The 15919-nt window shown below is 42.0% G+C and overlaps 1 protein-coding gene across 3 annotated transcripts in view; it reads right to left on the bottom strand.

Moving 5' to 3' along the window:
• LOC112215625 (extended synaptotagmin-2-A) overlaps window positions 1–15919 on the bottom strand; it is a 34913-nt gene that overhangs the window by 3033 nt on the left and 15961 nt on the right. The window contains exons 7-19 of one of the 3 annotated variants that reach the window (XM_024374802.1): window positions 15007–15062; window positions 11913–12033; window positions 11227–11403; window positions 10835–10917; window positions 10173–10212; window positions 8420–8509; window positions 8019–8114; window positions 5979–6041; window positions 2928–3002; window positions 2704–2790; window positions 2374–2523; window positions 1755–2137; window positions 153–251 (exon numbers count right to left, since the gene is read on the bottom strand). In XM_024374802.1, the coding sequence (XP_024230570.1) occupies window positions 153–251; window positions 1755–2137; window positions 2374–2523; window positions 2704–2790; window positions 2928–3002; window positions 5979–6041; window positions 8019–8114; window positions 8420–8509; window positions 10173–10212; window positions 10835–10917; window positions 11227–11403; window positions 11913–12033; window positions 15007–15062 (1520 nt within the window). Of the gene's footprint in view, window positions 1–152; window positions 252–1754; window positions 2138–2373; window positions 2524–2703; window positions 2791–2927; window positions 3003–5978; window positions 6042–8018; window positions 8115–8419; window positions 8510–10163; window positions 10213–10834; window positions 10918–11226; window positions 11404–11912; window positions 12034–15006; window positions 15063–15919 lie in introns of all 3 variants that reach the window. The other 2 variants (XM_024374801.2, XM_024374804.2) reach the window with 2 other exon arrangements.

Here is a 15919-nt window from a genome sequence, read left to right as displayed (position 1 = left end):
ACATTAAGCGTAGTCTTGGACTAAGGATTTTTCGATGGAGAATCTCCAATGAGCATGTTTTTTAGTCCAGGACTAGGCTTAATCTGTGTCCGGGAAACTGGCCTATACTGTATGTGGCTGGTCTAGTGTGTTATGTGAGGCCACTGACTGACCGACAGGCATGCACCACCACGATGAGCTTGTTCCTCTGGGAGCTGTGACGGACAGTCAGTTGAATCTCCCCCATGGGGTATGGACTAGGGGCAGACCCACTGAAAACACAACACAGCACAGATTTGGGATTACAGTGGCTTGCAAAAGTATTCACCCCCTTGGCATTTTTCTTATTTTGTTGCCTTACAACCTGGAATTAAAATATTATTTTTTGGGGGGGGGAGGGGCGTTGTATCATTTGATTTACACAACATGCTTACCTCTTTGAAGATGCAAAATATTTTTCTTGTGAAACAAACAAGAAAGACAAAAAAGAGAGAACCTGAGCGTGAATTATAATTCACCCCCACAAAGTCCGCTTGTGTACAGCAATATTTAAGTCATACCACAGATTCTCAATTGGATTGAGATCTGGCCTTTGACTAGGCCATTCCAAAATATTTAAATGTTTACCCTTAAATGCTTACCCTTAAATGTTTACCCCACTTGAGTGTTGCTTTAGCAGTATGCTTCGGGTCATTGTCTTGCTGGAGGGTGAAACTCCATCCCAGTCTCAAATCTCAAAGACAAACAGGTTTCCTTCAAAAATGTCCCTGCATTTAGCCTCCCTGCCGATGAAAAACATCCCCACAGCATGCTGCTGCCACCTCCATGCTTCATTGTGGGGATGATATTCTCGGGGTGATGACAGGTGTTGGGGTTGCGCCAGACATATCATTTTGCTTGATTGCCAAAAAGCTCAATTTTAGTCTCATCTGACCAGAGTACCTTCCATATGTTTGGGGAGTCTCCCACATGCTTTTTGGTGAACACCAAACGTGTTTGCTTATTTTTTTCTTTAATTAAGCAATGGCTTTTTTTCTGGCCACTCTTCCATAAAGCCCAGCTCTGTGGAGTGTACGACTTAAAGTGGACAGATACTCCAATCTCCGCTGTGGAGCTTTGCAGCTCCGTTCAGGGTTACCTATGGTCTCTTTGTTGCCTCTCTGATTAATGCCCTCCTTGCCTGGCCCTCTCTTGGCAGGTTTGTTGTGGTGCCACATTCTTTCCATTTTTTAAGAATGGGTTTATTGGTGCTCCGTGGGATGTTCAACATTTTGGAAATGTATTTATGACCCAACGTTGATCTGTACTTCTCCACAACTATGTCCCTGAACTGTTTGGAGAGCTCCTAGGTCTTCATGGTGCCACTTGCTTAGTGGTGTTGCAGACTCTGGGGCCTTTCAGAACAGGTGTATATATATATACACTCAGATCATGTGACACTTAGATTGCACACAGGTGGACTTTCTTTAACTAATTATGTGACTTCTGAAGGTAATTGGTTGCACCAGATCATATTTAGGGGCTTCATAGCAAAGGGGGTGAATACATATGCACTCACCACTTTTCCGGTAAAAACATGTTATTTTTTACATTTCATTTCACCAATTTCGACTATTGTGTATGTCCATTACATGAAATTCAAATAAAAATCCATTTAAATTACAGGTTGTAATGCAAAAAAATAGGAAAAACGCCAAGGGGGATGAATACTTTTGCAAGCCACTGTACATGTACCTTACCTCATGATAGTGATTGTGTGTGTGTGTGTTATTTACTTCTGCAGCTGCCTGAGCCTCTGCTGCAGCTCTAGGGTGGCGAAGGGCAGGGAGATGTCCGAAGCCAGGCTGGCCATGGAGTCCTTGTGGGGCAGGTGTTTCTGGGAGCTGGATATGGTGGTGTTCAGGTTGGAGGTGCTCCTGATGGAGGTGCTCCTGATGGGGCTGCCTGCGTACAGCTCCTCCCTCTGCTCCTCTCTGCGATGGAGGGTGTAGGTGGCGGCCTCCATTGGTGGTGTTGGGGGGTTGGTGTCTGGGGGAAGAGGTGACTCCGATGTGGAGAGTCTCTGGGAGGGGACGATGGGGTTGACCACGCTGGCTTTCCTCACTTGGACAGAGGAGGGCTGTTCCGACGCACGCGTCTGCTTCTCCAGAAACAGAACCTGACATACAGGAGAGCAGAGCACAGCGCTATACTGTACATTGTGATAGGACGTTTTCTTTACACACTTCAATAAGTAACTTAAGTAGACAGCAAATAGACAGCAGGTCTAACATGGTTGCGTCACAAATGGCACCCTATTCCCTACAATGTAGATCCCTATGGGCCCTGGTCAAAAGTACAGTAGTGCATTACATAGGGAATAGGGTGCCATTTTGGGGCACTGTCTATCCTTACCCTGAGTGCCAACTTCAGTTTGAGTGTGGAGCTGGGTCCAGAGTTCCTCAGGGAAAATTGCTGAGTGAACATCATGTCCTCTTCCACCAATAGACCACTCAAGGGGACTGTAAGGTTACCCAGGGTGCACTTGTGCTTGTCGTCCTTCACCTGGACATCGACAGGCAAGCCAACAAAGGGTTAACATCAGATATTCTATAATTCACATACACTTACTGTAAAGTCAATGTTTGACCCAAGCAAAAACATAAAAAACATCTAGTACATGTATACAAATAGATCACCTACCAGTTGTGGTATGATGAAAAATGTATGTAAAGTGTGCAGTACCTCCACTTCCAGCTCCTGCCTCCTGGGGTTATGGATGAGGAAGGAGAAAGCTTCCTCCCACATGGGCTCATTGGTTTTATGGCGGATCTAAAGAAAACACATGTAGAATAAAATATGCTGTAATAGAAAATAATAGAATCAACATAAGAACAGGAGTGGAATATGATGTTTACAATTATACTTTACAATTATCTACAGAAACCATGCCCACTGTAGTTTCTTACCTTACTCTCAAATGATTTGTTCCCAACTGTGAAATGAACGCAAGGACTTGGTTCACTGCTCGTTTTCTTGCCGGACTGTGAGAGATGACCAGGAAAAGATTGGCTCTGAATGACTGTTACTAAGACAAAAACCCACACTGAAAACACTCATATTCTTCAGCTTATTGTAGTAACACAAATATTATACAGTAGAAACAAACTGAAATCAGTGAAGAAATGGTTCAGAAATTCTATCCTCAGATAAAAGAGAATATAAATTAGGCTGCATCTCAAAATTGTTTATTTTCCTTATTTAGTACCCTTTGGCATAGAGGGCTTTTTGGACAATGCACAGTAGCTAGGAAACAGTCAACCTTGGTTTTAGTTAGACCACATTCTTCAATCTAATTTCAAGTTCATTCTCAGTTTTGAAACCCAAGAACTCTCACTGTTGGCAACCGGTTTATAAAAGATACTTTGTACATATAACAATGTCTATGTTCCAAATGGCACCATATTCCCTGCGTAGTGCACTACTTTTTACGAGGGCCCATACTGTAGGCTCTGCTCCAAAGTAATGCACTTGGAAAGTATTCAGACACCTTCCCTTTTTCCACATTACAGCCTTATTCAAAAATATTACATTTTACCATTCCTTTTGTCCTCGGACAAAAAAAACAATTCTGCCATGTGATAGGATTATAAAACAGCCTCAAACTACCTTTTATATCAGGCTAAAGCAATCTCCAGGAGGTAGGGATGCACTTTAGTCTGGTAACTTTAGACTCATACATTAGATGTCTCCCAATTGGCACCCTATTCCCTATACAATGCATTGGGAAATTATTCAGACCCCTTGACTTTTTCCACATTTTGTTACTTACTTACATATTATGAAATTAATTTCATTTTTTTTCTCTCATCAATCTACACCAACACCCCATAGCGACAAAGCAAAAACAGGTTTTTAGAATTTTTGGCAAATTTAAAATAAAATAAAAGCAGAAATACCTTTTTTTACATAATAATTCAGACTCTTTGCTATGAGACTCAAAATTGACCTAAGGTGCATTCTGTTTCCATTGATCATCCTTGAGATGTTTCGACAACTTGATTGGAGTCGACCTGTGGTAAATTCAATTGATTGGACATGAGCAATTGGGGGAGAAGGGCCTTGGTCAGAGAGGTGACCAAGAACCCGATGGTCAGTCTGACAGAGCTCCAGAGTTCCTCTGTGGAGATCGGAGAACCTTCCAGAAGGACAAACATCTCTGCAGCACGCCACTAATCAGGCCTTTATGGTAGTGGCCAGGCGGAAGCCACTCCTCAGTAAAAGGCACATGACAGCACGCTTGGAGTTTGCCAAAAGGCACCTAAAAGACTCAGACCATGACAAACAAGATTCTCTGGTCTGATGAAACCAAGATTGAACTCTTTGGCCTGAATGTCAAGCGTCACGTCCGGAGGAAACCAGGCACCATCCCTACGGTGAAGCATGGTGGGTGGCAGCATCATGCTGTGGGGATGTTTTTCAGCGGCAGGGACTGGGAGACTAGTCAGGATCGAGGGAAAGATGAAGGGAGCAAAGTACAAAGAGATCCATGATGAAAACCTGCTCCAGAGCATTCAGGACCTCAGACTGGGGCAAAGGTTCACCTTAAAACAGGACAATAATCCTAAGCACACAGCCAAGACAATGCAGGAGTGGGTTCGGGACAAGTCTCTGAATGTCCCTGAGTGGCCTAAACAGAGCCTGGACTTGAGCCCAATCAAACATCTCTGGAGAGACCTGAAAATGGCTGTGCAGCAACGCTCCCCATCCAATCTGGCAGAGCTTAAGATCTGCGGAGAAGACAGGTGTGCCAAGCATGTAGTGTCATACCCAAGAAGACTCGATTCTGTAATCGCTGCCAAAGATGCTTCGACAAAGTACTGAGTAAAGGTTCTGAACACTTATATAAATGTGACATTTCAGTTATTTTATAAATTTGTGAACATTTTTGAAAACCTGTTTTTGCTTTGTCATTATGGGGTATTGTGTGTAGATTGATGAGAGAGAGAAAAAAAGAATGTAATACATTTCAGAATAAGTAAGTAACAAAATGTGGAAAAAGTCAAGGGGTCTGAATAATTTCCCAATGCATTGTATAGGGAATAGGGTGCCAATTGGGAGACATCTAATGTATGAGTCTAAAGGTACCAGACTAAAGTGCATCCCTACCTCCTGGAGATTGCTTTAGCCTGATATAAAAGGTAGTTTGAGGCTGTATTATAATCCTATCACATGGCAGAATTGTTTTGTTTTTTGTCAGAGGACAAAAAGAATGGTAAAATGCAGATTTACATTCAGGACGAATGATTGAATTAGACCTAGCTCTACATTAAAATATGTAGAGGGTTCCATTTCATTGCACACACATTGAAATATGGGAACCAAGTGAGTGAGGTTTGGATTTCTCTGCTCAACTCTAGTTCTACCCCTCCCCCTTTCCTCATGCACCAAATTAACATGTTTTGAGATTTGACGTTAAATGTTATAGTGCATGTCATTAAACATCTGGGGCCATGTATCAAGCATCTCAGAAGAGTTTTGATTTAGGATTTTTCCTTTTTGATCACAGTGAATAAGATCACTTGACAGGGTGGACTTGATGCTGAGATGCTTGACACATACGGCCCCTGTTTTGTACAACTACAGAGCAGGTGTGCAACACGTCCCGGTATGTGAAAATCCAGTTCTTATTGTGTGTAGTAAATTAAAAGCTATAAAGTGATGCTTGTGGCAATACAAGATCTTAGACAGAGTGATCACCCATCTCCAAGCAAGAACAAACAATGACTCACAGTGAACAAACAATGACTCACAATGAACAAACAATGACTCACAATGAACAAACAATGACTCACAATGAACAAACAATGCATTTACAGATAAGTAGCACCACAACTTACCATAATAATAAAAGTACATTTGGATGGCACAAAGTAAGGAAGGGCACAGACTGAGAACACATAAGACGTCTATGCGTGCTATCTGTGTATGGCGTGCATCATCCCACTTTCTTACTTTACCTTCCGGGACTTAAAGACAGAGGCTTGCTTCAACACGTCATGGTTGAAATTAAACAGGTTGCTCTTTCATACAAAAGGGGGAGATGGGGAGAAAATCAGACCCAGAGTTAGTGGGATGGGGGATTGATTATTTAAGGTTTAGCTTTGGTCCAGAACGTCGCAGCCGAACGACACCTTGGACCAGAGCTAGAGTCGGTTGTATGAAAACAACAACAATCTATAGAGAATGAATGAAAGGAGACACCCAATAAATCAAGGGAGAGGAATATCCAACACATAAATAACGTCCATCTATGAACAATAGGTAACAATGGGGACGTTATAATGAATAAGGCAGTATCAAATAAAAGCTGAAGTGAGGAGAATGAAAACGTCATTCATTTTTGGGAGAAGCTATAGGATGAGGTGCTGGTGTGAACTTGTGACGAGGGATGTTGTTTAGATCGAGCTAATAAGAGATCTGATAGTATTTCAATATTCCCTTACTTTGACATAACGGTCCAGGGAACAGACACTCCAAGCAACATCATCTTTGCCTGTCACCTCTGTTTAGACCGAGCGAGAATGACAGGCGTCAACGCATCCTTGAATTGATGCGCCACAAAATACTCCCCTCAATCAAATACCCTGACACCTTGAAATCAATAGTTCTTTGTAAACCATGTTTTCAATGCCTGCACCTTGGTGTTGGACGAAAGATGCACTGCCCTCTATCCGGAGTTATTGGAATTATTATTTAGTCAATATGATAAATATTCATGATCAACTGGGTATGGGAAATTACTGTATAATAATATTATTAGGATTTGCAACCATGCATCAGAGTTAATCAACATGCTTTATGGAACAAGACTCACAGCAGCAGGTCTGTTTACTTAGCTCTGGTCCAGGGCGTTGTTCGACTGGGTGATAGTGAACTCGCATCCGAACGACGCCCTGCACCAGAGCTAGTGTGTTATTGTTTAACCCCACCACACACCGCTAATGCTAACTCTACGATGCAGAGTACCGGAGGACTCACAAATAAGGTTCTATACATTGAGGTATTGCTCTCACAAAAGACTAGGCCAGATGCTCTCCTCTCTTTTAAGTTTCCGCACCCAACGCTCCCTGTGAAGATGCTCTTTATAGGAGAGAACAGGGAGGGAAGAAGGTCACGTATGGCTTAGACGCTAGAGATGCTGCCAGGCTCATTTAGGAGTTGACTGTCTTGGACTGATATTGACCCATCTGTTGGTTAAGGTCAGCGTTCAAAAGGTGAAAGAGTGTGTTGAAAGAGGAGAGAAAAAAAACTGGAGTTTCAACAAACAGACACTCAAATTAAGCCATTGAGGTGCTCATGTCATGTTCAAGGTGTGTTATGTATGTGGAAGACCATGACAGACAGGGTTGAGGTGAGAACAGTAAACTACGGCATGTTGGCTGAACTACACCTGTGTACTGAAAATGTCTTGTTAAGCTGGGTTAAAAATATTTCTGAACATTCTTTTGAGGTTCAATTTGGCATGATTCACAATAGCTGCTTTGGGTGGAGTAGAATATGTCCAGAAAGTAGAAATATATGACATTCTTCTCTTTATGCTTATTCACAACATTTAATAAGTCTACATTTGTTAAAAAATTAACACTAATGTATAGCATGGGCAAAATGTATTATAATTCTGAAGTAAATGTTATCATGTGGGGCGGCAGGGTAGCCTAGTGGTTAGAGCGTTGGACTTGTAACTGGAAGGCTGCAAGTTTAAATCCCCGAGCTGACAAGGTACAAATCTGTCGTTCTGCCCCTGAACAGGCAGTTAACCCACTGTTCCTAGGCATTCATTGAAAATAAGAATTTGTTCTTAACTGACTTGCCTAGTTAAATATAAATAAAAATGTACAATATGTCAAATCAACTGCAGTGTAATGTGCTTTCACCTGCAGCAGTCTAAAGATGCCTCACATTCAGCAATTCAATAATGTAGCGATCTGCCTCACTCCAGCACCAGAGCACTCATTCAACCTTTAACTTCTAAATTCCTGTCACCCAGTTCTACTCACCGGCAGGTTCTTGGCTGAGTCCAAGTACACCACCAGCAGAGCAGACGAGAGTCCATCATTGGCCAGGTTGCGGTCAGCTCGCACACTCCTTAATACCTGATTGGACAGGAGAGACAGGGGGAGGTCACTCTTCAGACAAACTGGACTAGGAGAAGTGAGCAGCCTTGTAATTCACGTGTCACATAATGAATTAACGTGCATCTGGCAGTAACAAGACTGATAGAGAGGCTAAGCCAAGGGCAATGTAGTTCACTACATTAGTTAGGGAATAGGGTGCCATTTGGCACGTGGACAAGGTGTCCAAGCTAGCCTCCTAGTAAAATGTCTTGAATTATCAGACAATCTGGGGGGGGGGTAAGTAAGTACCAACTTTAAAAAGAGAAGGTTTTTTGATACTGCACCTGGTCCATCTTGTCAGGGGTAGAGAGCAGAGAGAGCCACTCCAGTTTCATGTGTAGTTTCCCCGTGGAGACTTCTTCCAGGTCAAACCACTAGAACGACATGTTGTTCAAGGCTGCATCCCAAAATGGCACCCTATTCCCTTTATAGTGCACTACCTTTGTCCAGGACACATATCGAAAGTATCGCACTATAATGGGAATAAGGTGCAATTTGGGACATACAGTGAGGCAAAAAAGTATTTAGTCAGCCACCATTTGTGCAGGTTCTCCCACTTAAAAAGATGAGAGAAGCCTGTAATGTTCATCATAGGTACACTTCAACTATGACAGACAAAATGAGAAATAAAAATCCAGAAAATCACATTATAGGATTTTTTATGAATTTATTTGCAAATTATGGTGGAAAATAAGTATTTGGTCACCTACAAACAAGCAAGATTTCTGGCTCTCACAGACCTGTAACTTCTTCTTTAAGAGGCTCCTCTGTCCTCCACTCGTTACCTGTATTAATGGCACCTGTTTGAACTTGTTATCAGTATAAAAGACACCTGTCCACAACCTCAAACAGTCACACTCCAAACTCCACTATGGCCAAGACCAAAGAGCTGTCAAAGGACACTAGAAACAAAATTGTAGACCTGCACCAGGCTGGGAAGACTCAATCTGCAATAGGTAAGCAGCTTGGTTTGAAGAAATCAACTGTGGGAGCAATTATTAGGAAATGGAAGACATACAAGACCACTGATAATCTCCCTCGATCTGGGGCTCCACACAAGATCTCACCCCGTGGGGTCAAAATGATCACAAGAACGATGAGCAAAAATCCCAGAACCACACGGGGGGTCCTAGTGAATGACCTGCAGAGAGCTGGGACCAAAGTAACAAAGCCTACCATCAGTAACACACTACGCCACCAGGGACTCAAATCCTGCATTGCCAGACGTGTCCCCCTGCTTAAGCCAGTACATGTTCAGGCCCGTCTGAAGTTTGCTAGAGAGCATTTGGATGATCCAGAAGAAGATCGGGAGAATGTCATATGGTCAGATGAATCCAAAATATAACTTTTTGGTAAAAACTCCAACTCGTCGTATTTGGAGGACAAAGAATGCTGAGTTGCATCCAAAGAACACCATACCTACTGTGAAGCATGGGGGTGGAAACATCATGCTTTGGGGCTGTTTTTCTGAAAAGGGACCAGGACGACTGATCCGTGTAAAGGAAAGAATGAATGGGGCCATGTATCGTGAGATTTTGGCTGGGTCTTTCAGCATGACAATGATCCCAAACACACCGCCCGGGCAACGAAGGAGTGGCTTTGTAAGAAGCATTTCAAGGTCCTGGAGTGGCCTAGCCAGTCCAGGGTATATAACAAAGTATTGAGATAAACTTTTGTTATTGACCAAATACTTATTAAGTGTACCTATGATGAAAATTACAGGCCTCTCTTCTCATCTTTTTAAGTAGGAGAACTTGCACAATTGGTGGCTGACTAAATACTTTTTTGCCCCACTGTATATCTCACATCTCAACAGTGTAAAGTGGTGAGTGAATCAGACAATAAAAGACACCCACACATAGTGTACAGTTCTCATGGATGACATCACAGCATCTTTAAATGAACACAGACAGATAAGATACTAAGGCAAATAAATCTCTATTGAAGTGCCGAACTGAAGCCAAGTTCATGTTTTAATTTGATTTGAACCACATTTATTTGACGATGCAAAAAATATATCAGATTTACCTCATCTACCTTCTGCTCTTTGTGAAGCTCTTTCATATCGATCATCAGGCTGCAATCGAAGACACAAAGATTGGATAAGAAATCAGTAGGGGGTCATTAAGTAAACACCCTGAATCACCACAACAGAAGCGAAATTGATTCTCTGATACAGCATGTTGGCACTCTGACCCAGTCAGGGCCAATAGGGGAATAGGTTGCCATTTGGGACACAGCCAGGACCCTGTTAGGTGCTATGCTATAGCAGCACTAGAGCTAGACAAAACAAAATCAGCCTCCCATTGGGATGAGGCCCAAGAACAAGGGCTTTAGTCCAACTCCTAATGTGACTGATCACAGATACTTAACACATCAAAGATACTTTAATTTGTCTCTTCTCTCTTCCAAGGGGTCACCCTTCATTTTGTGGTGAGAAGATGGATGCTAAGTTTGCGATAGCTCTGTTCCAAGGCGTTACGTGCGGCTTGCTGACACTGAAGGCTCGGCATCAGCGAGCCGCAAGTAACGCTCTGGGCCAGAGCTAAGTTTGTGACATATTTTCAGGCTAGAATTAAACAGACTGCTGTGGCTATTATAAGGTCATTGGTTTGATATTGGGTACGATAACTCACAATGCAGAGAAATAAGCCTTTTGACCATGAGGTAATAAGAAAAAGGACAGGACATGAGCTTACCTCCCCAGGAAATCATCTTTGTCTGGGTCCTCATCAAACAACTCAATCTCCAGGTGTTGGCCTGAGTGCTCATATACCAGTGCCTGGAAAGGACTTAATTCAATTCTTCTCCAATCTCAGATATAGTAGGTCACACTGAATATAGCCAAAGGCTTGTAAAACATGACATGGTGGGTAAAACTGCATGAGAGCCAAAAATATGAGGAAATATTGGACTGTTGGAAATATGTATGGAAGTTGTATCTGGTTCTACATATACCCTATGTTGCTGTCCCTGGGGTAGTTAGCACAGAGGGGCAGGTTTCATTGACGTTTCTGCCCCTGGGAAAGTCACTGTATGATATAACCATATGTGCCATTGGAAGAGTTCATTTTCAGTTGATTTCATTTACCTCGTAAACTTCGTTCCATTTGGGGTGCAGGCTCTCTTTGACGGTCTTGCTCTGGAAGAGCTGGTTTCCAATATGGAGGACGCCGTAAGGGTCAGACTTCCCCTTGATCAGGCCACCCAGGAATTTATCCTTCCCTTCCAGGTCCTGAGCCTCCAGGAAGTGAATCCTCAGGACTCCCTGGTGACACACACAGCACAGGGACACTTTAAAATAGGACACAGTAAAACATTAAAGGGACATTGCACTTTCAAACCAAAGTTTGTCAGATGATTTCAAACTTCTAAAGTAATCTAATTGTCGTCTAAAACTCTAAAGTAGTCAAGATGAAACCACGTCCCACAACATCCGTTGTGTGGATCCAGCTATATGCCTCCACCCCAAATTAATGGAAAAGATGCGCACTGAATAAAACCGGGAAAACCAGGAAATTAGACAATGCTTATCTTTTCCATTAATTTGGGTTGAAGGCATATAGCTGGATCTACACATCCAATGTCTTGAAACATGGTTTCATCTTGACATTAGTCTACCTTTTCGTATTTTGTTCAATAGTCCGTTGGTTTATATATTCCCCAAAAATGTGCATGCCAAAATAATGTGTTTTTTCAGTTAAGTGATCCTTTAATTAGTGTGTGAAATATGATGATGTGTGATTAGATATAAAGACAGGTGAAAGGCTGCAGTACTTTTGGCATAGGGAAACGTAGCAGAGCAAGTTCTACATCCCCCACCAGTGGGATAGTGATGCGGTTGGGTGACACCAGGTAGCTGTAGATCATGTCCTGAATTAGACTGTCAGACAAGCCACTGAGGAAAAACGAAACACAACAAACCCCACAGTCAGTCAGTACAACCTTGGGATGACAATAGTCTCACCTAATCTCAGTCAAGCACAAAGGAACATGTCTTTTTCCATTTTATAAGATGGAAGGAACATTGGAAGGGGTTCAAGCACCTCAAAATATCAATGTAATCCACTAGGGAGTCAACACTTAGCAGTGACATTAAGGAGGTCTTACGGCCTGGGAATTACAATGCCTGGTTAAGAGAAGTCGATAGCCATAAGTGGTCTAGTATCTGCTAAGATTTTCTGTTAACCTTTGAGCTCTCCACTTCGGCCTAATTCTGTACACAGAAATAACTGCATGAGAGGGTTGAAGCAATCTGTAAAGATTAAACAACCGTATATATTTGAAAAGGCATAGAACCAATTGAAATACCTCCATATACAGTACATTCCTTCACTCTTTCTCTCTTATTTCTCTAAGAAACGTAGTCATCATTTTATCCTATCATTTCTTTTGCAGCTAAGGAGCATTACAAAGGACATGATTCCTCTTTTAGTGTGGGATCAATCACATGGAACACACACAGGTACACACACATGCACACGAGCGGGGTGAGCTGTTTTCAACTTGCAGCTGGCGTTGACCGTCGCATACATGCAGCTCGGTGGCAAGTAAAATAATGTATTTAATATTACAGTACACCTACCGTACTATAAATACGGTATCAAAGAAAGTACTGTGTAATGGCACACAGTACAATACCGTAAAATGTACTGTAAAAATGTAAATACTACCGTAATCTGAATTAAGGGGAGAGGTTTGTATTTTACTGTAATTACAAAGAATTGGTGCAATCAAGTTGGCTGCTAGGTAAAGTGTTTACACATTAATTAATGGTATTTTATATGACTTGCACTTCTAGAGGTATAACAACATAGGAGTTAAATGGGTAGAGTGTTCTCACTCAAGATTACAACAAATATAGCATCTTACAGGCATGCCTCAAAGTATGTTAAATGAGACAGAAACAACAATACCATGCACCCACTATTGGTCAAATGTTTTTTTGTCACTCCAAAGTTATGGTACGGTACTGTATTATGTGGGGTGGAATTACAGTACAGTTCAAAATATAGTAATTATTTTCCCACCCACAACATTTTCCCATAATGCAACATAACTTACAGTATGCTGCAGTAAAGCATTTCGGAGTTTTTTACTGTTGATAATACCCCAAATTACCATATAATTTACAGTTCTCTGTTACAGTGTGTAACGTGTACGCTGGGAGCCAGGAAGCAAGTACAGGGAGTGACTTCAATAATAAATAACAAAACAAGAAACAAGTAGCGTACAGACATGAAACACTGAAACAGAAACAATAATGCCTGGGAACCAAAGGAAGTGACATAGGGAAGGTAATCAGGCAGGTGATGGAGTCCAGGTGAGTCTGATGAGGCGCTGGTGTGCGTAACGATGGTGACCGGTGTGCGTAATAATGAGCAGCCTGGTGACCTCGAGCGCCATCCCCTAGCCTCCACAAAGAGACCCAGAGTGTCCTGACTGCACAGATCTATTACACCCCTACAGAGAACTAGCGGTGTGGGGGATGATTTCCGTCACTGAGCTGCGGATGTGTCAACACCCGTGTGTGTCTAAATAAATAGACTGTGGGGAGGAGAGTGGCTGTATCATGAAATCTTTATTAGGGCCTTTTTCCACCGCCACATTAGCATTTACATGAGTTAAAAGGGCAAAAGCCACTGTCAACTCACAACCATATAGAAACTAAGAAGTGAATGTGAATAACAGAGATGTTGCTTGACGTCTGCAGAGAAGACAAAGGCTATCTGCACTTCAAATGGCTTGGCTCCTTTACCAGCAGGGGGAAACATACAGTATTCTAATGGATCCATTGGCTTATGGATGAGTTGTGCTTGTTTCCCCAGCCAACAGTTCTCTGTCTATGTGACTCTTATGTATGCATGTTGTTGCTGTACGTGTCTTGCTGGTGAGTGGTTACAAATCCAATTTGCTCTTGTGGGATTCAATTCAACGCAAGTAGTAGCACCGCCACACAACAGCAAAATATAAAGACAACACAAGAAAAGTGTTTACTTCTTAGCCAATGCCTCTTTACAGTCACGTCTATTATATTCGACACTAAAGCATAACAGTTGCTCTCGAAAAGCAGACCATCCAATTTGCTCTTTCCTTTAAATGAGCCCTAAGAAATCCCCAAGTCCCCTGCCCATTACCCCATCATTTCAGAGTTGAGAGATGTGCAGAATAGAGTATTTTAGCAACCTTAGAGAGTTGGTGGAGAAGCCCAATTTACACACTATTAGATCTCTATAAAGTCAGAGTTGAGTTGCACAAATGAAAGCGACAGCTTGTTCAACCATAAAAACCTTCTTGCTTTCTGAGCCTTTTTAGTCTCACAGCTTGCAGGCAGGCATGTGTTGCGGTGAGCAGCTGTAGGGCGATGGTCCCTCTAGTTTAGTGGCAATCTGCAGTTCAAACAATAACAAAGCCCAAATGTATCCAAATCATAGATACGCTATGGATGCAAGGACTCACCATCCCTGATATCAAAATGATAGTTCATACAGTGTTTGTTTGCAACTACACTGTTAACAACTAATGGAGTAAAACAAGTGTATACATTGGGTTGTGATGCGGTACGGCTATTGAACTGAGCTCATAAGGCTCATGTTATATTCTTTAAGAAACAAAATGGGTATATATCATTAATATAAAAGTAAAAAAATGGTTGTAGAAACCCCAAAACGTGTTGTAGCTAAAAGTAGTGAAAGCTTTGCCTGACAAAAGAGGGTGTAGGGTGAAGTTGCCCCAAGATGCTGATCTTGGGTCAGTTTTACATTTTCCCCACTAGTGGTTAAGGTTCGGATTGGGGGAGGGGAACCCGCTCCTAGATCTGGACCTAGGGGAAACTTCACCCCAGAGCACAAAACAGACCCAGTTTACTTACTTGAGCCCAGGAATGTCTAGTATATTGGTGAGGCCTGTCCAGTTGATGTCCAAAAGCTAGATGAAAAGAAAACACATGTAGATTTAGCAGTATGGAATCTGGAAGAAGATGCTGTACAGAGAACGATTGAAAAGCCACACCTGTGCTTTTTTACTCAAATTATCTAAAAACAAACACCATCTTATAGAAGGGAAAAATGCACACAGGGACACTAGCCAGAAGAGTGAGATTAAGTAAATGATCTACATTGATTCAAGCACTTAACTTTAATGTTGTGTGACTCCTGTGATGTAATTCCTCACAAGTGCAGCAAAGTAAAACAGAAGCCAAAGGAGCTCATTTCCTTGCCTCTTGACAAATAAACCAATTTCCTTTGAAATCTGACAATTTTGCACCTGAAAAATGAGAAGATGGTGTGCCAACAAGCATATTTTTTTGCTGCAGTTTTACCCTATATTTAGCCTGATGGAACCAGCCTTAAATCTGTGTTCCATTTCTGTAGTAAATACCCAATACAACTTTATTATTTACGAACAACAGAAATGTGTCTTCTGTTCTGTTCTCAACCCCTGAGCTACCATTTTGTGTTATCATGGCTTGATGTCTCAATATACAAAACAATACACAATGACGGTGAGACATACAGTATATGTATACAATCAGGCTGGTTCTAACAGGCTACTAGAGTTAAATACGGTACCTAACTGTTTATTTGTTTCAGCTTTCTCTTAAATACGTTACTGTTGAACTGGGGACACACATCTTTGTACAGTCTGTGTATGAGTCAGTGTTAGAACACTGACACCAAAGATACCGCCCCCTAGATTGGACTAATGCTTGACCCGGTGAAAGATGTATTACAAAAACAATCCTCTGGAACCAAATCCGTATACAGGGGCTGTCCCCAATGACA

Source organism: Oncorhynchus tshawytscha, linkage group LG16 (assembly GCF_018296145.1).
Source record: "Oncorhynchus tshawytscha isolate Ot180627B linkage group LG16, Otsh_v2.0, whole genome shotgun sequence".
NCBI classification, from domain to species: domain Eukaryota; kingdom Metazoa; phylum Chordata; class Actinopteri; order Salmoniformes; family Salmonidae; genus Oncorhynchus; species Oncorhynchus tshawytscha.
The sequence above is the reverse complement of the archived record's forward strand: the minus strand, read 5'-3'. Positions and strand labels throughout refer to the sequence as shown.